The sequence below is a fragment of the Pezoporus flaviventris genome, unplaced genomic scaffold, assembly GCF_033815535.1.
Source record: "Pezoporus flaviventris isolate CSIRO_AGI_PZ_B2104156 unplaced genomic scaffold, CSIRO_AGI_Pfla_v1 ptg000011l, whole genome shotgun sequence".
In the NCBI taxonomy this organism is placed as follows: Eukaryota; Metazoa; Chordata; class Aves; order Psittaciformes; family Psittacidae; genus Pezoporus; species Pezoporus flaviventris.
The window spans coordinates 2,284,781-2,311,745 of NW_026892559.1; the positions used below are offsets into that span (position 1 = coordinate 2,284,781).

At 38.4% G+C, this 26,965-nt stretch overlaps 1 protein-coding gene across 18 annotated transcripts in view; it reads right to left on the reverse strand.

The window, feature by feature from the left end:
• The window catches only part of TNRC6B (trinucleotide repeat containing adaptor 6B), a 135,876-nt gene that overhangs the window by 98,043 nt on the left and 10,868 nt on the right, over positions 1-26,965 (reverse strand). For 5 of the 18 annotated variants that reach the window (XM_061450764.1, XM_061450771.1, XM_061450756.1 and 2 more), the window contains exons 1-2: positions 18,686-18,788; positions 17,408-17,506 (exon numbers count right to left, since the gene is read on the reverse strand). In XM_061450764.1, coding sequence (XP_061306748.1) covers positions 17,408-17,506; positions 18,686-18,694 — 108 coding nt within the window. In that variant the 5' untranslated portion in view covers positions 18,695-18,788. Of the gene's footprint in view, positions 1-4,908; positions 4,983-17,407; positions 17,507-18,685; positions 18,789-22,367; positions 22,441-26,965 lie in introns of those variants that run through there. The other 13 variants (XM_061450761.1, XM_061450772.1, XM_061450770.1 and 10 more) reach the window with 7 other exon arrangements.

The following is a 26,965-nucleotide window of genomic DNA, read 5'->3' on the forward strand; positions in this document are numbered from 1 at the left end:
CCTAGTGGGGTCTCATGAGAGCAGAGTAGAGGGGCAGAATCTTAACTGGGGTGAAGAGGTTGAGTCAACATGTTTAAGGGCAAGGCTGCCATTCAGACAGATCTAGACAGGAAAGAGGAATGAATGCTACAGGAGCTGTATAAATTCAGACTGGACAAACACAAAGCCCCACACCTGAGAGGCCCTGGCAATGATACAATCTGGAGGCTGACAGACAGCAAGCTTATCATGAGCCAGCAGTGTGCCCTGGCAGGAAAGGTCAACAGTATCGCAGGCTTTATTAAGAGGGAGTCTTGCCAGTAGATAAGGGAACTGATTATCACCTCTAATCCGGGCTTATTTTTCCAGATATGGTCTAACATACCTTATTATGCCCCTCAATACAAGAAATAAATCCATAAAGTGGATGCAGTAGGCCACCAGGATGCTCAGGGAGCCTGAGCCCTTGCCCTGTTTGGAGAGGTTGAGGAAGACAGGCTTATCTGACCTGCAGAAGAGACGGCTTTGGAGAGACCTAACAACAGCCTGCCTGTACCTACAAGGAGGTTAGCAAGGAGTCAGGCTTACCACAGTGGTGCAATGTGACAGGACAAAAAACAGTGAGCATTAAAGTTGAAACAAGAGAAGTCCAGACTGCATATAAGATGACTCTTCTTCACCATGAGGACAGACAAACACCTGAACAGATAGCCCAGAGAAGTTTTGTGGTCTCCTTGCTTTGAGGTTTTCAAGGCCAGACTGGATAAAATCCCTCATAACCTGCTCTGACCTCCTGGCTCACCCTGCTTTGAGCAGGAGGTCAGACTAGAGAACCCTTCCAACCTGAATTTCCCAGAAATCCTATGAATAAAAGAACAAATTCAATTTAATGTTGAAAGGTAATATATCGGAGAAAAAAAACTTCTAACAAATTCCTAACCCAGCAAGAACCTGCACTTCAGCATAGAAAGGTCTAAGAAAAATATCTTGGGAAGTTATATAATCAAAAGGCCAAAAATAAAACAATAAGAAAAAGTAAAACTACACTGAACAGTAATACAGAAAAATATTGAAATGACTGTGGCAGAACCATAGTACATCCTCTTTCAGGATACTGCCTAAAAGCACAGACAGGGAAGGCTCAAACCCCCTCCAAAACGCTCTAAATGCCTGAGAGGTCAGACTAAAGAAAAGTCTGAGGCAGAGGGAAGATTTTACATTAATAAAATCTAACATTTGGGCTGCAGATCTCCCTCAATGCAAAATGACACAAGTGAGACATACACAAAAAAAAGCAGTTTGACAGTTTGACAACAAATAATCACGCTTTTGCTACCACAATATAAATAAACCCTAACCTGCTGACAAAAAAAAACACCAAAACCAACACACACCAACTTAAGGGGATATACAGTTACTTGGAAAATAAACAGTTACACAGGCAAAGAAAAATTTATTGCTGTACAAACCTAAATTGCAACCACAAATTTCACAAGTCCTTCTGGATTTTATGTTTCACATATCTCTGAAGATTTATTTGTGTGTTAGAAGATTACAGGACAATAGCAATACAAGCTTTTCTGTTTCTGGCAATGAGGTCATTTTTACAAAGTGGAAGGGTAAATTACACAAACACACATTTTTATATATATGAAAGAGATCATTTCACAGCCCTGATCCAGTGCAGCAATTTTTGCATTCCTCTTTTTACAGAGCCTTGTGTCTAATTTTCTTTTGCTAGCCCGCATATTTAAACAAATTCATGATCAGTGAGCTAAATTTTTCCCTTTGAAATTTGCAGGTTTTAAACTTTTTGCAAGAAAATGCTATGCAGTTTATTTAGCATTCTAAAAATTCTAGAATAAGCTTATAAAGAGTATCCACTTCCAGCCTTCCCTGCTGTCATCTTAATTCAAAGAGCTCTATCTGACAAAGATCCTCCTGAAAACAACTAGAGAGCAAACTACCCCGGCAGAATGCATGGACAGTATGTTTTCCTAAAATTAGTTCTTAGGCCCAGCTATCAATTCAGCAGATTTATTTTTGAGACCCAAAAAAAGTATTTGAAAAGTAAAAATCGAGTTAGCTGATATTAATTTTTCCTCCACCCACAGTTCTCATAGAAGCCCTATGCACATTTTTTCCCCAGAAGTCTCTCAGCTTCTCTGTATCACATCCAGCACTCTTTTAGTCTTCTTTTTAAGGAAGCTGGAGCCCAGAGTCCTCACTAAGTTTCAGCCACACAGAGCATACAGCAACCACAACAGATCCAGTTAAATGCAAGCATTCTGAAAAGGTGTATTCTATATCTTTAGTCTCTGTAGATTTACACCATCCATAGGTAAGAGGTGTCCTGAATACGCAGAAAAAAGAGTGGAAGGTGGAGGTAAGACACAACTCGTGTACCTATTGCAGTTCTCCCAGGAAAAGAAAAGATGGAATGGCAGGGGATGTAAGACACTTTAGTTTCTCTAAAAGGACTGCAGAGGGAGCCATTGATTCCAAGAGCAGGAGCCCAAGGAAGCCCGATCCACACCTGTTTCTCCTGGCAAGCCATGGAGAAGGCTTCAAAAATCTGGCAGCTGGACCCAGGAACCATACAGAGACCCTTGAACAGCAGGGGGGGAGCAAATAGAAAACTTGCACTTTAAAAAGAAAATAAAAAAGGAACCAGACATTGCTGAACCCTGCATTTTATGATTTCAAAGCCTTTTTTCCTTAAAACCTGGGCAAATGTGAGTTTCCAAACAGTGACAAAAGTTCTTACTTTGAGTGTTCTAAATAATAAAAGATAAAATTTTTCATCTAATTTTAAAAAGCTATTCACAATTAGACACTCAATACTTAGTTTTTAGAAAATAAAATATACCAGAGAAGCTTAAATAAACTATTATTTCCCCCCCTCCCGAAGTGCAACACCTGTTACTACAGTTTCATACTACTCTCTTCTAAAAATACCTTCAATGATACCCTAATGGATTTGATTAATGAGTAAACCTAATCTGGAGAGCCTGGATAAAGCAAGCCACACTCTGAAAGGTCAGAAAGTTTCAAGGGCAAAGCCTCATCTTCCTAAATCCTGATGTCAGAAAGCACATTTTCCTAACAAGATTGAATACCTTTATTAGATATCCTAGCCCACCAAAACTGCACTGGGCTTAAAATAAACCAAACATTCTCAAAAAAGAAAGACAGATGCTTGCAAGAAATCCTATACTTATTATGAAAAGCTAATTATTTTAAAAAGTATTTTGTCTTCACCAGTTACAGAAGCATATTCTCTCTGCTCTCACGAGACCCCACTTGGAGTACTGTCACCAGTGTCCACAACATAAGAAGGACATGGAACTGCTGGAACAAGTCCAGAGGAGGCCATGAGGATGATCAGGGGCTAGAGCCCCTCCCATACAAAGACAAGCTGAGAACGTTTTGGCTGTTCAGCTGGAGAATAGAAGCTGCATGGACGCCTGGAGAGGGACTCTTCATCAGGTACTGCAGCAACAGGACAAGGGGGAATGGGTTCAAACTTAAACAGGGGAAGTTCAGGTTAGATATAAGGAGGAAGCTCTTTACTGTGAGGGTGGTGAGGCACTGGAATGGGCTGCCCAGGGAAGCTGTGAATGCTCCATCCCTGGCAGTGTTCAAGGCCAGGTTGGATAGAGCCTTGGGCAACATGGTCTAGTGTGAGGTGTCCCTGCCCATAGCAGGAGGTTGGGACTAGATGATCTTAAGGTCCTTTCCAACCCAAACCATTCTATGATTCATATTAATGCAGCTACACCAAGAGAGCTACTATCACTCCCTTTTCCTGCTCATTCCATGGGTCCTTTTCATAGCTGTGTTGTTGGTTTTTTTTGTTGTTTTTTTTTTTTCCTATTTTATAAAACAACTGAAGCAGCCACCTGAGCGAACAGGAGATGGAGACTCTTAAGATTTTTCATTTGCTAGCTTCTCAAGCACGCAAGAACTGGAAACCTCATCTGGTGTACAACAGGACGCCAGTTGTACCAGCCAATGTCAAAAGCCGCTTTCTTCAGGTTGTGGCAATTTACTTCCAGTGCTTTATGGCACCTGCTAATTTTAAACCAGCCTACTGCAGACCCAGCTCAAGACTGATAACTTTTGTCACAACTACTTTAATACCAGTGTACTTCCCAATCATCATCAGCAACTGAAATAATGTAAACAGGTCATCAGCATTTCTTTTGTCTAATGCTCCCTTTAAGTAGAATTACACAACCTAATGTTAAAAGCCAAGCAATTAGTCACTACTCACTACTGCTAATAGTGATAGAAGCCCAATAAATGCCAAGCAGTTAGAAGAACTTGTCAGAAATCTCAAGAGACAATTTGAGGTCTAACAGAAATACAATCACTACTACAAATGAGAGGAAAGCTGAGTCACCTCTCTGTTTGGCTTTATGAACACTCTGGACAAACTGCATCAGGGAAAATTTTACTCATTAGCAACAGATTAATTAAATGTTTAACTTATTTTAATAAAAATCAATGCAATTTAGCTTCAAACACTTAATAATTTTCTTATGAATAAATTAGTGTTAAGCTAGCATTGCAAAATATGCACAGCAGCATAAATATGTTAGCAAAATTAGTCCCAAAATACCTGTTTTTAGATTAAACCTTAATTTTATTACACAGAGGAAAACATTAAAATAAAACCACACCTTAGATACTACAAAAGAAAGAAATTCATAGTGAAAAGAAGCTCCTAAAATAAGAAAGAGCAAAGTATTTTTCTGAGCCACAGTGAGGGAAGTCTTAGAGACAAGATATACATTAAAAGTTCTCTGAAGTTATCATTTGAACCTGTTTCTACCTTTTCCCCCCTTCTCAATTTTGCCAAAGCTGAGTCTTGTACAAAAAAAAACCCAACAACATAAAATGTTAACCATCTCCTAGCCTACTCACTATTTTCTTGAAGTTTCTCCATCTAGATTGAGCATTTCAGTGTTATTACCATCGTGCAGTCCTAACTGGGTTTCCTGTTAGTAAAAAGAGAAGTGAAACTTACTAATGTAAGTGACTACTGCTAAATCACATATCACATTCAGTACTCCCTGCTAATAATTTTGAATGCTAACGCACTTAAACCACATACAATTTCTTTTTAAAATCACTACACTAATACCTATGTTCATTATATGCAGCCTCATGGTATTTTAATCCCTGACTCAATTAAGTGTTATAATATTAACTATAAATGCCAAGAAGTTAACACATCACTAAAATGTGCATCATCCTTCTAGAACAATAGGACAGATTAGCAATGGCAGCTCAATCATTAATAACAGAGAAGACATGTAACTCAGAATGCGTAACTTATGTTTCACCTAAATAAGCAGCAAACCTCCAGCAGTGGTTGAAAGACTAGAGCTTTGCTCCTACCTCCCAACTGTCTCTAATTCATCACCTACACTTGTACAAATAACCTATGGCCCATTTTCTATGTATTTTTTTTGATGTTTATGTTATCTAATATTCTGTGAAATACCCAGCAGCTTAACAGGAATTCCCTGCTAAGCTTAAAACAAATAGTTTAATGAATATCATGAAAATAATAGTCACACTCAGAAATGTTAAACAGGTCAGGCCCTCAGCCGCATTTCTTACTGTATAAATAAAAAAAGTTTAGTTTTTTTAATACATTACCTCTCTGCAAAATATTTCAACTACAGAAGCTCATCTACATATATATAAAAACAAAAATAATTCACCCGAGTCTTGCTCTGAAGGCAGTTTGAAGCTATTTGCAGCAAGACACTGTTGCGCCGGTAACACCTTCAACCACCGAAGACGCTGAAGTCACTCAAGTCATGTTATGACAAGGTGTCTAGAAATGCCATTTGAAAACTTGAACTCTGAAGCTGCCAAAGCAGTTTTGAATAATAGCTCAACATTCTCGGACACAAAATGCATAAAGCATTCTGAATATGAGCAGAAGTGCTCTCCTTTTCAAGCACCACAGCTGATGCTGCTCTTCATCCACTTCTCAGTGTGCTCTGTACATTCATAGAATGGATCCCAGAAAAATCTGAAGCTAGTAAGACCTAAGTAATTCCCAACTTTTACTTAGCTATATGTATTATTCTTCAGCTTGTGAAACACCAAAGATCATGGGTATTTCACAAGCCAAGGATTCTTGCTAGTTTCTGCAACTCTGAAAAAAACTTTTGCACTTCCTTAACAAATCTTTTACACTTTCCATTCAGGGGGAAAATCCGACCTGAAAGCCCTTGAACAGTTCACTCACCGCCACTACTTTGAACAGCCACACATATTCAGCCCAATGACTATTTAGTCAACCCATTTTACAGGTAATACCATTTATGGTGCAGACACACATGAACAAGTTATAGCAGTTTAAACTGGCATTTGTAAGTGGCAAGATATTTTGATACACACATTGTTAACCACTCCAAAACAGAAGAGAGAAAATACGGTAACTGCTCTCTTCCACTTAGATTTGGAAAGGAAGGTGATGCACTGCCACAAAAGGACAACGGGCAAACAGCAGAAAAAAAGAAATTTAACACATCAAGAAATCAGATTATAATCAGAATTACTGAAAAGTAAATTACACTTTTGCACTACACATTCAAACACCTTCACTGCTACAAATGTTTTCTGTTGCTTGTTGAGAGTGACTGAACATGACATAAACCAGGCACACACACAGAGGTGCTGAAATTATTCTGCCTTGAAGACATCTGACCAGATAGGAAAGAAGAAAAAAAATTGCTAACTTTCTTTTCTGTATTCACTTAAGAGAAATCTATTGGGTGGATTCTAAACACACAGAAACTGCAGTGGTCAAGAAAGTTCCTGTGCAACAAACAGCTGGTGGCTGAGAAAATTCTGTTATGAGTAAATACTAACCCTGCTGTCTTAGGCATCCACTTTTGGCCACTGTCAAAAAGGAGAAGAAATACAGACTATTCACACAGCGCACAGCTGCTTTCTAGCTTCTGTAGGTATCAGAATTTAAGTCCAAACTATCATTTTAGTCACAAGGGAGCCACTGACAGTGCTTGCTCGTATAATTTTTCCAGACTCCTCAGGATTATTAAAATCATCAGGTACCCGACAGACCATCAAATCATTAAAATACCCACTCATGTCTAAGGCAGAACCTCAGCTTCTCTTGCCTGCGTACATTACAGCTTGTCCTCAAACAAAACACTCAAACATCATGGGAGTAAGTTATTTGTTTAGGAATCACAGGTAGAAACTGTATCTGTCGAAACCTACCACTATGATTTCAGAGTACTAAAATTCCTTAGCAACCTATTTTCACACAGGCTTACTGCATCTGTAGGCAACTATTACATTCTCCCTTCATATAATACACTGCCTTGTCTACTATGAAAATGTCTCACTGAACAGACTTCAAACAGGTGACCGGAAATGTGGACACGCTTTTAATGTTGCTTCTACCCTCAGGGGAATTGATATTGCATAATCCCCTTCTGCAGACTTCAAGCGTCTTTAGCTGTCCACACACTCTCTTATCTACTGTAATGGCAAAGACCATCACTACAATTTTTAGTGTCAAGAATAAAAAGTCTTCTCTGCAAACCCCATATCCACTTCTTCCACACCCAATGAGAGAAGAAAAAGATGTTGAGGAACTGAAACAAATACATACCCATATAGTTCATAAACTGAAAACAAAACGTCTTTGTAGGGTCATGCAAATGTATGAAACGTACTAAATCTTGTAAATGCATGAAGTCAACAAGATTGGTGAGTTTTACACCTGTCACTGACTCAGCCAAACCAATCAGACCACAATGATTTGGAAGGCTAAAGCAAGCTTTTACCGTGCATGGCTCAAATTTCACCCCCAAAACAGTTCTTAGAGATGTCAAAGTCAATTTGGCAGATGATGGTATTTTCCAAGGGAAATAAAACATTGTATTAACCTTCTCTTTTGTGCTTCAAAAGCACTTTAGAGTATTCTGAGATTAGGAAACAGAGGCATCTCGCAGTTTGGTATCTGCACTTTAACAGTCTGTCTTCACTATGTGTAGGTAGGTTTCAGATGAGTAATCCATCTTGCCCCTGTAAAAAACAGTATGCCCAACTGCAAAATCTTACACTTGATCCTGAGTTTCTTTCAAAACTTCCAAGCAGCTAAGCTAAAGCAGACTTTTGCAAAGCGTTCAACACTGTGGCACATGATATCCTTGTCTCTAAATTGGAGAGACATGGATTTGATGGATGGACCACCCAATAGATAATTGTCTGGATTGTCACATGCGGAGAGCTGCGGTCAACAGCTCAATGTCCAACTGGAGATGGGTAACAAGTGGCGTCCCTCAGGGGTTGTTGCTGGGACTGATCCTGTTCAACATCTTTGTCAGAAACATGGACACTGGGATTGAGCGTGCCCTCAGCAAGTTTGCCAATGACAACAAGTTATGCGGTTCGGTTGATATGCTGGAGGGAAGGGATGCCATTCAGAGGGACCCTGACAAGCTTGAGAGGTGGCTAATGCCAACCTTGTGAAGTTCAACCAAGACAAGCGCGAGGTCCTACACCTGGGTCAGAGCAATCCCAGGTACAGCTACAGCTTGGGCAGAGAAGAGATTCAGAGCAGCCCTGTGGAGAAGGACTTGGGGGTGCTGGTCGATGAGAAACCTACAAGGGTGCTTCATCAGGGACTGTAGTGATACGACAAGGTGCAATGGGTTCAAACTTGACCAAGGAAGTCCAGGGTAGGTATAAAGAAGGAGTTATTTACTGAGAAGGTGGTGTGGGACTGGAACAGGTTGCCCAAAGAAGTGGTAAATGCTCCATCCCTGGCAGTGTTCAAGACCAGTGTTCAAGGGTTGGATGGGCCTGGAGCAATCAGGTCTAGGGTGAGGTGTCCCTGCCCATGGCAGGGGGGGTTGGGACTAGATGACCTTAAGGTCCTTTCCAACCCTAACCATTATATGATTGTATAAACAGCATTCCTTGATAATAGTTCAAATAGCACTGCCTGTTTAATTCTGCATTCCTTTTTTTTTGAAGTCTGCAACAATTTTACCTTGTTTATAACTGGTATTTTATGAAGCCAGTAGCCCATGATAACATACTGTAATGGTTTTGGCTGGGGTAGAGATAAATTTCCACACAGTACCAAGTATGAGGCTATGTTTTGGATCTGTTCTGAAAACAGTGCTGATAGCACAGGGATGTTTTAATTACTGCTGAGCAGTGCTCACAGAGTCAAGGCCTTTCCTGCCTCTCACCCCATCCCATTACCGAGCAGGTGGGGGGTGCACAAGAAGCTGGGAGGGGGAATACAGCTGGGACGGCTGACCCAAACTGACCAAAAGAATATTCCATACCATATGGTGTCATGCTCAGCAATAAAACCAAGGCAGGAATATGTGTGTGTAGGGGGAGGTTGGCAGGGACTGCCATTACTCAGGAACTGGCATCAGCTGTTTGGTGCTGAGCAATTGCTTTCACTGTGCATCACTTGCTTTTTCTTGGGTTTTATTTTCCTCTCTGTTTTGTTTGGGGTTTTTGTTTTGTTGTTTAGGGTGTCTGCCCCCCCCCCCTTTTTAAACTGTCTTTATCTCAACCCATGAGTTTTCTCCGTTTTACCCTTCCAATACTCTCCCCCAGTCTCACTGGGGTGGGGGGGCAGTAAGTGAGCAGCTCTGTGGTGCTTAGTTGCCAGCTGGGGTTAAACCACATACCATAATTACAGCTCTTTGCTACACCACCTTGAAATTCAAAGTGATAAACTCACGAGCAGGGTTTGTTGAGTTTTTTTCTCACACACAGAGAAAGGTCTAACTGTGTAGTGTTTTGCAGGAAAGTGTTACTATGTCCTTTTTTTGACCACAGTGTTGAAGCTCAAGAGAAAAACTAACCTAAAATTTCTGTTCCCCTTGATGGACTATGTTAATTTATATTTAAAACAAGAGGAATACACCATAACATTTTTACAAGCTTTAATAATATGTCATTAAAAAGGACTACTTTATTAAGAGTTAAAGCAATTTCATTCTTTACTAAGAGGTTAATGATTTTTTTTTAAAATGCACGATATGCAGGTTTTGGTTTTGAAATTACTTTCCTATGGAACTATAACATTTTCAGGCTAGAAAAATGAAGCTAGCAGAGATGATGAAGCTGACATCAGCTTCTATTGTGAAAAATAGTCTTTGTGCTTCGAACAGTTACTTAGCAGCTACCTTTCAGGAAAAGCAGCAGTTGTCCTGTTAGTCAGAATACCTCTCTACTTCTAAAAGCCTTTACAAGACACTTTGTTTAAAGTGTCCAGGAACTTCATATAGCTGTAGGTCACCATCAGAAAGACTAGCTGCTCCTGTAACTCACATCCCAGAAAAATGACGGAAACATACCCTGTATAACAGCAAACAGAAGTACTGGAAGATCCACTGCCAGCATGCATCAAAAATTAATAAAGTAATACATCCAAAAATCATTGTAAGCCATAAAATAAGAAAACATCACTCACCAAAAAAACCCAACTGCCACATGAATAAACTGAAACCTACTCCGACCTGTCAGGTATTCACAAGAAAGTACACACTGAGGTTCAAAGTTCACCTCTTTGTAATAAGCCAAAATTTTCAAGGGTAGCAGGGAACACTGCGGAGAAATCATCAAGTCTGTAAGCTCTATGAATCAAGCCAGTACTAGACTAGAAAACAGCTTATTTTAATTACAGTGACAAAGCATTTTGTTCATTTCATTACTGTATAGGCCTTCAGCCTGAATGTTTTACATTATTTAGTGCCATCTGAATAGAAACCCAGTTCTGTATCACTAAGCAGTATTATAAACCCCAGAAATACAGGAGTTAAGGTTCTGGATGCTGTGTGAAGTTTAACTACCCAACTAAGACTTCCTTTTTACTATATTAATTCTAAATCCCATACAAGAAAAGCACCAGCCTTTTTTCTGCCCTACTGTCAGCATCAAGCAACATCCACTATCAAAAATTGAGCCAAACTAATCCATAAATGCAGTCAGAGGAACACTCGTGCTTTTAGGAAAGATACCTCCTGACTGCCAACACTCCCTGCTAACACCACTTCCTTCTGAATTTAAGCTTCAGTTTAACTTCAATATTTAAGTTTATACATATCAGAACATGTACTTTAACAGATCAGGTATAAACACTACAAAGGCCTCTTTATGTTTCTTTTCTCATGCTTCTTTTCATGTTTCTTTATTCTCAACATATATGAAATAAAAGCAAGAGCTTAGATACTCAAGTAAGTGTTATACTTTTTAACCTTTACATAATCTCTGTGTGAATGCTTCAGGATAAAAACAAACTACAACCCTAACACAGCCAGTGCCAACAGAGTTCTGAAGAGCGACTTAAACAGAAGGCAAATGCTAGCTCACAATTAGACACCAAGAGGCAAGAAAAATAAGAATTAAGCAGGATGAGAATAAGTAGGCAATAATGTAAAGAGGAAAGATTCATGTTGACAGAAAAGAATAGGGTGGCAACTTTAAGGTAAGTATAACAAGGATTAACTGGCAACCTCAGGGCAGCTTGACAAGTGGCACTGGACATTGAAACTGAACAGAGCAAGCCTCAATGTTTTTGCAACTGGTTTTGAAAAGGTATGGAAATTTTCCAAACCAGAGTATGGAAAAGTAGACTATTTTCTGGACTACTTATTCAGTTCAATAATTATTTCTATAAATATTAATGAAAATATTTAATAAAAATACATTTATCTAATACCATACAGAATCTTTTCCCTTTTCCTGTGCTTATTAGGAGTTGAGCATTATTTCAAATCATGTGCAGCCAACATTTGTGTACCTAGATGTTTATCATACAAAGCATCAAAAGGGCAGAACTAGCTATTTTTCCACATCTCCCTTCCTCAACACTGAATCAAAATAACAATTCATAAATGACTTTTTCTAAATTACTTTGGTCAAAGTCCCTCCCTGCAAATTCATAGGTTTTTACTTGTAAAGATGAATGAACAACAAGGGGAGGGGAAGAAGTTTCATCTTATGAGAATTTTAACTGCACTTTTTGAGAAAAAAGTTTTCAACATAAGCTTAAAACTCCCGCCAATATTGAAAAAGTCATAAAAATACTTCAAATAAGGCATAAAATTTTAGCTTCCTCCTGCAATGTTTTACAGCAAAGGAACAACTGAGAAACAAAGTTTAAGTGCTGTCTGTGCAGTAATCCTTAACAGATGGATCAAAACAGCTGAAAAGAAATCAGCCACAAACAAGAAGCTCAGCGCTTGCTGATATTTTCAGAGTACGAAGGCTGTTAATGGTAAAAGTCTAGTAATCATTAGTGGCAAAATAGCTACCACAAAATACCATAATAAAATCAAATCACAATCCAAAGAACAGTAAAGGGTGTGGGGTTCCAAGCAGAAATGCTATTTTCTGTTCTTTTTTATGAATGAAGGAGACCTGAAAAGCCAGTAAACAAACACCACATGCCCCAACTATTTTACAAAGTGAAATTATACTTGCTGTGTAATACTCACCAGCAGATCATATAGATAAAGTAGACCCAACAGTCCTATAGAATAGAACTTTTACATCTGCCAAAAAATATGGAGTTTTTAAAGATTCCAAGCTCATTTGAAAAAGCTTACTTCTGTACAGGTTGTTTCCCCTCTTAGTTGCACTAATAGTAGATAAATACTGGAATCAAGAGCATGCTATTGACAGGTGCCAGCTGTCTTTATGTTGATGCCATTTTAACAGAAAGAGTATTTTCTGACAGCCTGACAACAAGGAAGAAACTGTGAGATCAAACAATGGAACCAGTTAAAATGAAAAGCCCGCACGGTAAGGGATGGGAAGAAGGGGAAAGAGCATGTGCAAGACCCACTCATTGCTGGAAACCAATCCAATGAATGACAAAAGGATACATTGTCAAAAAAAAAAAAAAAAAAAAAAAGAGAGAGAAAATTCCAAAGTGTATGCAAACAGAAAGTCCAACTCAAATACCACAATATTAAAGGGGGAGGAGGAAGGCAAAATGAATTAAAAATGTATTCATTAATAACAGTGGGGAAAACAAACTTTAAAGCGAGGACTGAGTCCATCAGTAACTTTCCTCAAGCTTAATTACCAGGAAGTTGCCACTGGATTTCTGCCATTCATTTCAAGAGCAGCAAAGGCAAGGATGAAGGCCAGCTTTTGTAGCAGTGCTGCCAGGTTAACAGAAGCCAAGCAAGATTATCACTCTTCATGACGCTTGACTGCAGTGATTACATTTTCTAATCATACTACATTTAATGTGAAATAGTTTGAATCACACCGTCTTTTAAAGTGACCTGCTTAGCTCTACATGAGGAACTTTCTATCTTTTTCAAAACCAGAAAGATATCTTTTCTCTTCAGGGCCTGGTCTTGATATCTCAGAATACTACACAGTCTAGAATGCCAGAAAATCTGAAACAGGTCTAGAATCAAATCAAATCACTACAAGTAATAAAGCATGATCTGCTTTCCACTGCATGATAAAAGTCTTCATGTATAACTTTTTAGGTTATTTTCAGACTGGCATCACAGGAAAGTTGTTTCTTGCAGTACCCAAATCTATTTATATCCTGATGGTCATGGTAACTCCATGAAAGATGATTCTCGTGGCAACCTTGACACTCCAGAATACTTCATTTAAGTATACCTCAATCTCCAAGAAATCCGATTCCTCAAGTTATTCCCTCATTATTCCAGAAGAGAAGTACCAAGGCTTCTTAGCGATTATGACTGCTGACAGCACTAGCATACTGCCTCTTCCTGTGCTACTGGGCAAGAACTTAAAAAGCAAAGCAAGTGACACCTTTTCAATCAATTAAACTTTCTTTTAACTGAAGACTCTGGAAACAAATGCTGATAACTGGGCATGAAACCTGCAGTCTCGGGTAACTGGGATTATCATTCCAATCACTAATGCTTTTCCTATAATGCATTACCAACTGGAAACCTTTGCTTTGTTGCTTTATGAAGAGTCAGTTACTAACACTCCAAGAACTTCATGTAGTGAGCCTTACTCTTTACAAAGGTAAATTATAAGCATGTCTTTCCATGGTGATAAATAAAGACAAAATATATCAATACAACAAAGATATTTCTTGAAGTCAGTATATTTACTCTTTCCCTCAAGTTCAATAAGTACTTATGGAAAATACAACAGATAATTTTCAATTCAAGATCAGTTTAAGACAGTGTCAGAAGTGATTGTTAGGTCACATTTTGGCAAAGACCCTTCTTGCCAAAATATAATACAGCATGGAAAGGATTCAGCTACAGTCTAAAGACCATTTCATGCCTGCTTGTTCAAGTGCTTTTCAATTTAAATTCAGATGAAGTGATAACAGGAACATTCTGCAAGAAGCCAAAATGTAGGTTTCCCACTTGTTGCCAAGACCAAAACTGAATGGAAGAGGAAATCTGAACTGTGAGGAAGTACCAGACCCCTGAGCATTTTGTATTCTGAAAAGGAAAAGAAGTATCAAGCAGAATCATAGCAAAGCCATTTACTAAACAGAAATGCTCCAGGCAGGGCTGATATCAAGACACCCCAGCACACAGGCCTGGGCCTTTGCCTTTTGAACATGAAGTGTTTTTTAACTTATATTTTATGTAGGTACAAACAAACAAACAAAAAAGTATAAAAATAAATTCTACAACCTTTGTGACCTTTTGCAACAATCACATTTTGCAACAACAGCTTTAATATTGTTGATGAAGTTCTGCAAGATTGAAGAAATATCAAGACAGAAAGCTTGCCTACTTTTATTTCATAATTATTCTGAGGCACCCAATAAAAGATGTTATGAATCACCACAAACTGTAATTTCGTTCTTTGCATCACATGCAAAAATCTCTTTTTGGTTAGAAATGAATTATTCATAACAATGGTTAAGAATGGGGCCTTAATCTGTCATCATATATGATATAATCAAATTTATCATCACTGAAGTAGCTGGCATGTTTTTAATCAGCATTTACTAATCTTGTAAGTCCTATGAACTGCAGACTCAACATCTACACTGTTTAAGAGCAGAGCTTCAAAGGAGCTGCTTACATACGAAGTGTTACAAGTCCATCTTAAATGAGCATAGAAATAAAATGGTAGAAGACGATGGCTTCTTTATATATCATTTATAGGCACAAAAAAATAATTTCTAGTGATGGCAAAAGAACAGATAAATTATGGGATTTTTGAGTACAGAATGTAAAAGAGTGATGTCCAGAAGCATTGCTGGTACTCACATACAGGTATTAAAAAAACCACCTAGAATAAAAAAAAATCCAGTGATCTGAACAGTAAGCATAACAATATATTTACCTTTTATTTACAGTTTAGTGTTTTGGAATGTGCGAAAGGGGATAAATGAAAGCTTCAAATAAAATATGAATGAACAGGCAGCTATATTAGTGTCTTTGAAGCACAAAACTAACTTCACCCAAAAAACCTCATGTCATCTGTCTGGAGGAGCTGGGGAGCAGGGGGGTAACTCCTGACAAAAGAAAAAGAACCTAAACTACATCATTGATGTCTTAAAAAATATTCCTTAGAAAAAACAAGAAAATGGCTCAGATCATGTAAACATTGGTAAATTAAGGACATAATTTTAATGATGCAAGACAATATTTTTTGCCTCAATTTTTCTAGAGCAAGTCCTTCAACTGTCATAGCTAGAAAACTTTCCTGAGACCAGGAAATAGAGGATAATCATTTACAGACTAAAGAAACACTGAAAAATACACTTTGGTGAGTAGACCTGTATATCACAGGGGGGACTACATATAGTCATGAGTCTGTTTCACTTAATATATTCTGATCTTCTATAAGTCTTTTATCAATAACACTGAATACCAGATGTATGATTCCAGATCTCCCATGTTCTCTAAATGACAATTATTTCAAAGCAATAATGCACATGCACTTAGGTATTTAAAGTCAGTCCAAAAGATCTGGTTTCAAGTTAAAGCTCACTAAATTTTCTGAACACCTAATGCTGGGATACAATTTGCCATTACACCCAAAATTAAGAATGCCAAAGGCAAAAAAACATACTTTTCATTGGAAGAAAAAAGTAAGTTTCAGAAGCCAGTTCCTTCAATCTGCTTCCTACCACACAAACAAAAGTTAGGTATCCATATGTATACAAACAGAGGTACCTGTGTGTATATACATAAATATGTACACACACACACACACAGAGATTCTCTCTAGCAAAAAGTAAGCACCAGTAGTCATGCCAATAAAACTAGTAATTAATTGTACCATGATGTTTTCTCTTACATGTCCATCCCCCCCACTGAATCTTATATCATTGCCAAGAGATGCATTCAATACCCTGGATGGCTGCAGGTATACCCACTGACTTTTTTTCATTTTTCAGCTCCTAATCTAGCGAGTCTTCCTTCAAAAGTGCTTTAAAATTAACACAATTCCTAATGTATGTGCAGGAAAATTGCCAAATCCTTTCTCTAATAATTAATTACCTCCTAACTTGATACCTATGGCTTAAAAACCATGATTTGTTCTCTATGAGAGCATAAACCGATAACAATATTTCTCAAAAAAGCTCCAGCTAGAAAACAACAGATTTTATTTTTAGACCTCCAGGGTTTGCTTTTCTTCAGTGGGTGTCTTACACAAAAATACAAGAGAGCTAACAAGGATTCAGATTTTTGTGACATTTAAGATCCCTATTTTAAACACAGATTGGTTACAAAGTTAACACTACCTCATTGAGAGAGCTGGGACTACAAAATGAATTTATAAACCTCTTGAAGAATATGCTAATCACTATGCAAACCTAAGTAATTCTTAACCAGACATCTGCATCTTCAGGTAGTAAGCAAAGAGCAGGACACAACCAACATTTTATTCAACAGCACACTTTATAGACTCTTGTCCCAGTGCAGTATGTAAAGAAACAGAGGTATCTTTAGAAGCAACATACTATCCAGTCTCACAAAAAAGCACATACTGGCAAGTTCAAGAAAACAAGAAGCAGGACAACTTGAATACAGACCAGTCAATAATCCACAAATAGTGACACTTGCACCTAAGTGTCCGCATGCCTCATTCTTTAAGACAGCTAAGAGGGTGGGTGGGTAGGACAGAAAGCTTGACAAGTCCTTCCAGTTCTAACAAATGGAATATAAACTTAGTATTTCTTCACAAGAGTTTCCTCTTTCCTTCTTAAGAGTGCCCAAATACATGGTTCCAATTCTTAGTGGATGGCAGATACACTCTCCTATTGACATTTTAAAAACTTAATTTTTTAAATAACTCCAGGGTAATGAATATTATTTACTTGCATATTAAAAATACCACCAGCAGTCAGTATTTACTCCATGTATGCCCCATTGCAGCCAAGCAAGCTCTTGTTTCTCCAAAACACAGTGGCATTTACCTCACTGACCTTGGGACTGCCTTCCTCCAGTATTTCTCCCTCATCAGTTTGCATGGGAACAGGATCTGTGCAAAGCTCTGCAGAAATGCAAAATACTGCCTAAAAGATAAAAAAGAAAGATATTTTCAAAACAATGATTTTTCCACCTTTACCAGTGTGAGATTGCAGTGCACATAAATAACAAACCTAAGCTATGACCTTCAATGTTCCCCTTCTGCAAGTATGTGCTGAATTTATGTTTTACACAAACAAGACAACTGTTATTCAGGACAAGACATAACTCAATTAAGATGGGAAAAAAAAACAAAACACACCTAACAGGAATATACTTTCTTTTTCATTTTAAAATCTGCTATTGCTGAGTATTTACTGTATTGTGTTTACTCATGAAAGCTACAGTCAGTAAGGAATACTCACACAGACTAGAGCTGAGCAGTTCTTACTTACTAATAGCTTTTGTACAAATAAAAGCTTCAGAAATTCAACTTACAGACAATCTAAAGTTTATTAGTTTGAAAAATTATTAGACTCCCAATGAAGTCTCAGTAGCTTTGAATTCTTACTTTAGGGATTTTTTTTACTTCATTTTAGAAATAAATACATTCTAGGCTGTAAACAGTTCAGGGAATTGATAAACTCATTCATCTGTAGGTTGACATTTCCAGACTAACCCAGGTTAACAGCTCCCAGTGTTTCCAATATTCAACACTACTTGGTAACTTGTTTTTAAATTTTTTTAACAGTGTCAGCGCAGTCTCAACTGAGCAAAACCTACACCCCAAACTCCACCCTTAGAATTACAAAGTAACTTACGGAAGAATGCAGTACAGTTAGGGAGACTTTGGTTACAAAGATTAGAATGTCTTCTACTCCAGAAGATAAGCCATCTTTCAGAGGTAACAGATCGTATCAATTAACAGGTCAAACACATCAGCATAAATTTGGCAGGAATCTCTCACATTCAAAATGCAAGATATAAGCTATCAACAGGTCTGTAACATTCCAGGTATGTGGAAAGTAAGGGCTCACACCACATTAAGAACTCTCTTAAAGCCACAAGCTGTTGGCTGTTAGCAGCTGTCTCTCTCAAGGTGCTGTAAGTCTTCAACTGCACCAGCATTTAAAACCCAATTAAAGCCTCTCCACCTGCACCTCAGGTACTGAGCTGCTGATTCTACTATCACCAGAAATTCCATGACTGGAAACTGACAATTCTGGAAGTGCAAATAGTAATGAGGTCAAAAAGAGAATCCTTAGAAATCGTTCATCCAGACGCACCTTCTTCATTGCAAGGTTAAAGCTTCTTCATAAGGGAAGGCTGTCTGCACAGCCAACATCTTCTGTATGTTGTGGATAAGTAGACAACACCTTTCATGGCTATTAAGTTGACACAAGGAATGAAGAATGCATTCTACAAACATAAAGGGCCTGAAGCTACAAATGTTACATGCAACTCATTAAATCTTATAACCAACAACTTGCTATGTTCAGCAGTATATATTCTCATACAAAGCATGACAATTATAAAGACTTTCAGTATAGTCATTTCTTTTTCTGGGGAGAGAGAAAGGAGGATAAAGCAGACCTCTCACTCCAGTCCTCACCAAATATCCTGCCTACAGCATATAATCAAAAATAGGTATCAAACGGTAAGCATGACTTGTATCACGCATCTATGCCAAGATCCTCCTGCACAGAACAAGTATTTCCTGCTGCCAGGCCATGTTCTGTTCTGCAGGAGGAGGGGAGAGGACAGGCCGGGCAGTCCCTGTCCATGGTACTTCGCCATGCTCTGCTTCAGAAACCACGTCAGAGCTTCTGGAGCTGGGAGCTTCTGAGCATGGTTTTGTAATAGCTCGATTGTTAGACAGATAGCCTGATGTCTAATGACCAAAACAGCTTTGGCTAGAAGGACTGATGAGGCACTGAACTGTCTTCAAATCAGGGAAACAAGCAAGACTGAACTTGAGCTACACAAGCATTAAAAAAAAGCTTATAAAATAAACCAAGAGACAGACAGGTCAGGCCAAGACCACATCATTGCTCATTCAGAGTGCTGGAAGAACTCACAGATGAACCTCTGAAAAACTGCATTGTTTAGCTTCTGAGATATCCCGGAATAGAAACTGGCAATACTTTGACACCAGTTTTTATATATTACTCCTGGAAGAAGACAAAAGCCTTCCAACCAGTGGATACCAAAGAAAACAAAAAATCAGTACAATTAGGAAATAGAAAAAAAAAATAAAAATAAAAAAATGAAAGGCTACAAGAACAAATAAGTCAGATCTCCCACAGATGACAGATTAAATATGCTGAACTATCCACAGCTCAGAGATCAGAGCAGGAAACAGAAAAACAGAGAGAAAGAAATCTGTAAAAAAGCAAACGTATTGGAGAAGGAAAAGAGTTTATTCACTCATTTGTCCTGTAATTCATCACCTTTAATGCTCAGAACATGTATCATGCTATTTCAATGCTCAGTTAGAGTGAACTCACCAGCATGGGATGGTGAGAAGAGGGAAGTTTTAAAAGATTCCAACTTAGTTCTGGAAAATTAAGATTGCAACTTAATTCACAAGGGGAAAAGAAAATCCATCAATATCTTGCAGCTGGTGTAGGAAGACCCTAGGTCACAAGTCACAAGAGGAAGTCTCGCTGAACACTACCCTTCTATTGTATTTTGCTCCATTGGATCTGCCTCTGGCTTCTTTCAGGAGACATCAGGCAACAAACTGTAAGCCCAATTCAACAGTATAATTTTTACGTCCTTTCTGATTACATGAATTCTTGATTCCCATGGCCACTGACACGAGTGCTATGTTTCAAGTTTACTACCAAAGGCAGCCATTTGGGGATTCCTGAATCCATGGGAAACTATACCTGGCAGACTTTTGTAGGAGACATTCACAACTGTGCGTGACTTCTCAGCCAACAAAGTGAGGCTCAGCACCAGCATGTGAAGAAATAACAATTAATCCATGTTGTTGACACCACCCCTTAGACTCACTAGCTTCCAAGCAGAGGGCTGAAGGTCACAGACAGGGTAATCTTATACACAGAGGATAGACAGACAACCAGAATTTGTACTCGTGTCCTACAGGATTGGGAAAAAGGCCAATGTTAAAAGGCATTTATTTACTTACTTCCAATATTTTTATGATATGCCAGATTACCGGGGATAACACAAAGTTTATAAACATTCCATTTGGATTTTCAGATGCAACATCTATCAAAAACACTCCTGGAAAAGGTCAAAAGTAAAATAATCTGATTCATTCTTGTGTATAACCAACAAAACTGCTCAGATGGGACTGAAACCCCCCAATCTTTTTATTCAGATGGCATCCTCTAGAAAAATTAACCAACTTGGGCTTGAGTCCCCTTTCTGCAGAAAAGATGTACACATTTCACTCAGTGAGGTCAGAATGATGGATGCAGCAGTTATAAAAACAGTGTAAGCTGAACAGTGCAAAGCACTGTATGGAGACTATCTCTTCGCTACTGCATTGTTGCACACTGGCAAGTAAAGCTGGAGCCAAACAGTAGTGAACAAGGTATTCATATTCCCTCAGGTAGAAAGCTTCACCATTCAGAAACACAAGGTCCTCATTAGCAACACAGAGCTGGAATCCAAGTGTCTTCAAATTTACTGCTCATCAAACAAGCATCACTGGAAATAAGCACCTTATCTAATGCAGCAAACACTATTTTTCAGGGTACCAGCAGCAATCCACTGTTGACTAAAGAATAAAACTGTTCTTGTTTGATAGAGGGGGGAAAAAAAACAAAACCAAACCATTTCAAGCTTCTGAAGAGTGCACCTGTAAGAGAAGCACTTATTAACGTAAGCCCAGTAGTGATTCCTGTGAATTCCAAAGTCTAAATTAGATATGGCCTGGTGGAAAAGCTGTGAAGGACAAAGGCTGTGCAAACTGTAACCATAAGAGACAGTAAACTGAAATTGAAGGTAGGTCGGAAACTCTCTCATAAGAGCACAAAGCAAAGCAGGCACAAAAGTGCTCTTCAAAGATGTGATCATGTATACAAGGCATATTTGAGAAAAAGCAGTTAGAACAAGGCTGAACTGAACTGTCTTACATGAGACTAGGCTTGACACAATCACATTGATACGCAATTGCAATCATTAGTCTCTATCTAGATACAAACCCAAAAAAATGTTAATTTTTAACAGATGGTCTAGCCATGTTATACTTAATTGCTACAGCTTTACATTATACCCAGTTTAAGATTACACAAAAGCAAGTGAAAATTTAATATATGGAAAAGTACAGAATATTTTTGTCCCTTAAATGCAAATTGAGAGGTACTGAGACAAAAGCAAAGGCATGCAGAAGATCAACAAAACCTGAATATAACTTCATTGCTTGTAGGAACTAATTGCTTAACTATTACAGTGAATTTCAAATCTTTTAATAAATTAATAACTTTTCAAAAAAACCTGCATCATATACAACAATTTTAGCCAACAAAAACAAATCCTCTCAGGCAGTTCCAGAAAAAACTTCATACCCAAACCCACAGGAAATGACACACTAGGAAGTATATGAAAACAGTGATGTATGATAGAATCATAGAATGGTTTGGCTTGGAAAGGACCTTAAGATCATCCAGTTCCAACCCCCCTGTCATGGGCAGGGACACCTCATCCTAGACCATGTCACACAAGGCTCTGTCCAACCTGGCCTTGAACACTGCCAGGGATGGAGCATTTACAACTTCTCTGAGCAACCTGTGCCTCACCACCCTCTCAGTAAAGAACTTCTTCCTTTTATCAAACCTGAACTTCTCCTGCTTTAAGTCTGAACCCATTACCCTTTGTCCTATCGCTATAGTCCCTGATGAAAAGTCATCCTAAAGTTGGTTAAAAATGAGCATAGGTTAATGTTCTCACCTCCAACTTTCAAGAATGCAGTATTAAATTTTGGTTGATTTTTACCTTTGACAGTTTCCAAGGGCTGCCAAAGCCCACAAGGATCCGTCCTGGCTACATTCAGTGCAAAAACAAAACCCTAAAAGGAGACAAAGAAAAAAAAAAAAGGAATTTAAAAAGTCAGCCAGCTGTGGGCACTAGTAGATAAAACACATGTAAAACCAGAAGTCAATGCTCCCAAAGCACTTAGGAAAAGCCATATTAGTCTTAAAATCATGCAGAGTAAACAAAATATTGTAATCACAAAAGCAGCAATACAGGCCCCTCTCACCCCTTTCCCACTGTAATTTGTGCCGTAGTGGGGAGATGGGGAAAACAGCTACAGTTAGGGTTCGAGTTAAGGAGAGAAGTACATTTTTCCTCACTATTCTTCCACTTCAACTGCCAACCCAGTCTAGGAAATTATTCTTCTAAGGCAAGAGATTTACGTATTGCAAAAAGCATTGACTTGCTAAGCCTCAGGCTCAAATTTAGGCTTTTACAGAATAAACCTGCACCACTGCTGGAAATGTATCTTTACCTCAGAGAAAAATGTTAAAAACGTAATACTGTTTACTGCTTCTGCATACTTACCCATCACCACACAACTTAAACTAACAATCAGTTTTGAGGAAAAAAATAAAAATAAAAAATAAAAAAAATAGAACCCTTAGAGTATAACCCACCAAACCATTTAAGAGCCATCTTACACCTGATATCTATTGTATTTAGTCTGCTGACTGATGAGCTTCCTTTGAATCTTCACGAATAGTATAGATACTAGCCTGATGCTGAAGAGTAACAATGTACCTTACATAATGCTGCATGACAGAAACCTCAAACTGATATTGAACAGGCATTTCCCCTTTCAATGATTTACTGTCAGAACCAGAGTTTCTGTAAACTTTGCCACTAGAACCACTTGGGAGGGTGGGTGGGTGGTGGGAATAAAAATCTAACGTTTCCTCAAAAAACTAATGGCAATTCCTCCTAAAATAAATGCCACTGTTTAAACCAAGCATTGTGAATTTTATGTGATGAAAAAGTTATTTGTTATTTGTTTGGCAGCAAGTTACAATTTCCTCATTATTAATCATTAGATCAACCTCAAGTTTTTAACTGTTTATTTACTATGCACAGGTACAAAACTGAAACGTTCATTTTTTTACCCAGAAAAGAACATGCAAGCAAAGTGCTAGCAAAGCAGACTACATGCAGTCTTCCCAATCACTTGCAAGCAGTTTTTCCAAGTGAAAAAATCTACGTTAAGTACATCACCAGCTTAATATTATGATGTCCCAAAAGTGTTAGCAACCTTAGAGCCCACACCTAAGTTGAGAATGTTTTTACTACTCATGGTATTTTAAATCCTTGTTAGAAACTAAGGCTCTGGAGGCAGAAGTCTAATAAAACTCGAACTCTTGATAACTTTTTCTGTAAGTGAATGCATACTTTGAAATTAGTAAGAAGCCAGAACACTTAGCACTTCACAGTAAAAAAAAACAAACAAACAAAAAAAATAAAAAAAAAAAAACAAAAAAAACCCCCAAAAAACTAAAAGCACCACAAAAATAATAATAACCCCCGCCCCCCCCAAAAAACAACAACAACAAAAAAAAACAACCCAAAACACTGCTTTCATCTTAGTGAACTAAGTAACTTCTCAACTTGGTGAACTAAGTTGAATTTACCTGGCTTCACTAGGTAGCAGGAGATGAAGAAAACACCTCTACTACTGAAATATATTGAAAATAATAGGCAGAGGTAACCCACTCCATTCACAGAATCGTAGAATGGTTTGGGTCGGAAAGGACCTTAAGATCATCCAGTTCCAACCCCCCTGCCATGGGCAAGGATGACTCACCTTAGACCATGTCACCCAAGGCTCTGTCCAACCTAGCCTTGAACACTGCCAAGGATAGAGCATTTACCACTTCTTTGGGCAACTGTTCAAGTGCTTCACCAGCCTCATAGTGAAGAACTTCTTCCTTGTGTCTAACCTTAACTTACCCTTGGTTTGAACTACAGAAGAAAAAAAAAAAAAGATTCCTCAACTGAATGTTTAACTATTACCCATCTGCTTAGGACATCCCAGAAATATCCATCCACACCATTTAATACACTATTATTAATCTATGCTGACAAGTAACCAATACTTTATAGGTGGAGTCAAAGGCTGTTGTTGACTTAGCAGTTTTATCACGTTTCTTACATGTACCTCTATCCAACAAGAGGATCAGACAAAAAGCAAGACCAGTGAAGGGTCTGTGCAGTTTCTGACAGTATAGGATCTTAAGCTGGAGAACAGGATACATTGCAGAAGCTGGCCAAACCGCAGTTTTTCCCAGAAAGAGATTGAACCAGACTGGATACTGAAATACTGTAGAATTAATATCTAGCAAAAGCATTCACAGTTCCAGCCAAACCACCACATGCTTAGGAATCACTGATGTCTCCACGGGAAGACAGAGAACTGCTGCTAATTATGCCAATAATCTGTCTTATCTCATTACAGAATCTTATTCAAGAAAAGGAGTATGGATTCCTCTCCCTAGCTGAAAAAAGGCTCGCAGCAGCACCTAATTTTTACTAGATATATGACAAGGAAAGACTGATTATCCTCCTCCTGTTACTCTGACAAATTTAGGTTTATTTAACAATGTTAATTAGCAAAGTCAAAGCAGCACAAGAGAGTAGAAACCAGTGAAAACAGTTTGGGTTAAAGACAGAATATGATGTGTAGCTGAGCAGGACTGCAAAGGTGTTACAGGAAGAAGAATCTCAGTCTCAGCCACAGTGAGAACATAAATTTAAGTATCATGCCTACATCACCTAATTCAAATCCTCAGAATATGTATATACTTTGGCCAGGGCTTTAGGATGCATCAACCCACCTACTGGACTGCACAGGGCCAGCAAATCAGACACAGTTTGATAAGGTAGCCAGAGGGGAGGAAAGAGAAAAACAAATTAACAACCCACCCACAATTTAGGCACCATTCCTCTAACAGAAGAAAGTGGAGGACCTCCCTCTTCTCTCCAAAAACTGTGACAGTTCTTAACCTAGTATTAATGAGCTAACTACAACACTTACTTATTAGCTCAGGCACACTGAAAGATCAGACTCAGTTTCTGTTATTGCAAGATAATGGAGACAATTCATTATACCTACATACTGCTGGCTTACATGTACTAACTCCTAACCTGATAGACTAGAACTGTATGCATGTACAGTGTAACACCCCAAATTTTCTGCATATATTTCTAGTTCCAATACAGTGAAGTGCAGCAATTTGCTTAGCTGGGTTAAGAAATCTATGAAGCAGCAGAATATCCTGTTCAGAGTCGCAACTCCTAGACTAGCTTTCTTCTACCAGCGTTCTTTAGAGTGCTCCACATCTTCCCACATCTGTGCACCAAGTTCTTTACTTACACAAATACCTCCTTTCTGGTCATCTCCTATAAGCTGTTGCTGTGGGAACATGAACATATTCCAGGTACACAGAACTGAAAGGAACAAGCTGCCATCAGGAAAGTGTTTTCTTCACATTCTCCACACACACAATCTCCTATCCAAACCTGTAGAAACAGTAAACACTGGCAGCATGTGTGAAAGAATTTGTTGATGACTATGAGATACAACAGAAGAGTAGGAAGCTCTAAAAATACGATTTCTACTCACAACTGGGCAAAAACATGAGGTGAAACTTGTTTTTTGTTTAAGAGCTGAGAGAACACACACAAGTGTGCTCAAGGAAACTGATTACATAATCCTACAATAACTTCTGAATACTAATTACTATGTGTAAAAATTAATCCCACTACCTGCCAATTGTGGGGTGTTTAACCCTGTTTTGAAAAGATAAAGTAGCAGCAGCACTGAGCTGCCTAACACTCGAGCCCATTCAGAATCCACCATTCTGTCTTAACCACAGCTAGAATTAAATACTTCAATTTTGGTTTTGCAAAACATAACCAACTTCCAGGAATGAAAAGAGGACCAGAACTATTGGTTTACCACTATACATCCAAGTTAACATCACTGAAATCTAAATTCTTCCAGTTGCCACTATTCAGGCACCATAAAGATCTGTTGTGAAGGTAATCAACAGCTGGTATGTTTCTAAATTCACTGCATCATCTTTGTTTGCTATGCCTCATGCTTAATATACAGCATTATTCAGTGACAAACTGCTCCCATCATTGGACTAGCTGACATAAAATAAGGATTTTTTTTTTCCCCTGAGCTTCCAACACTAACAAAAGAGCTTTCTGGGCATGATTTTCATTCAAACAGTTTCTGACTAGAAAGGGTACATTTGGAGACAAAAGGGGGTCTTTGCCACCACTGTGGTTTAAATGTCCCTTTGCTAAGTGGGTAGATGCTTGACAGCAGCAAATTTTAAACTTAGCTCTGACTTATGTTGTGGAATGATTACGACAAAGCAACCACGAGCACACTCTACCCAAAAGCCTCAAGCTGTCTAAAAACATCACCTTACAATAAATAGTTACTGATGGAACTACACAGAAGCATCACCCAATTAGGGTACTGGGAAGTTGGCTTAAAGTCATGCAAAATTTCAAAACAATAAATACTTCATGTTTTTTCATACACAGCACAC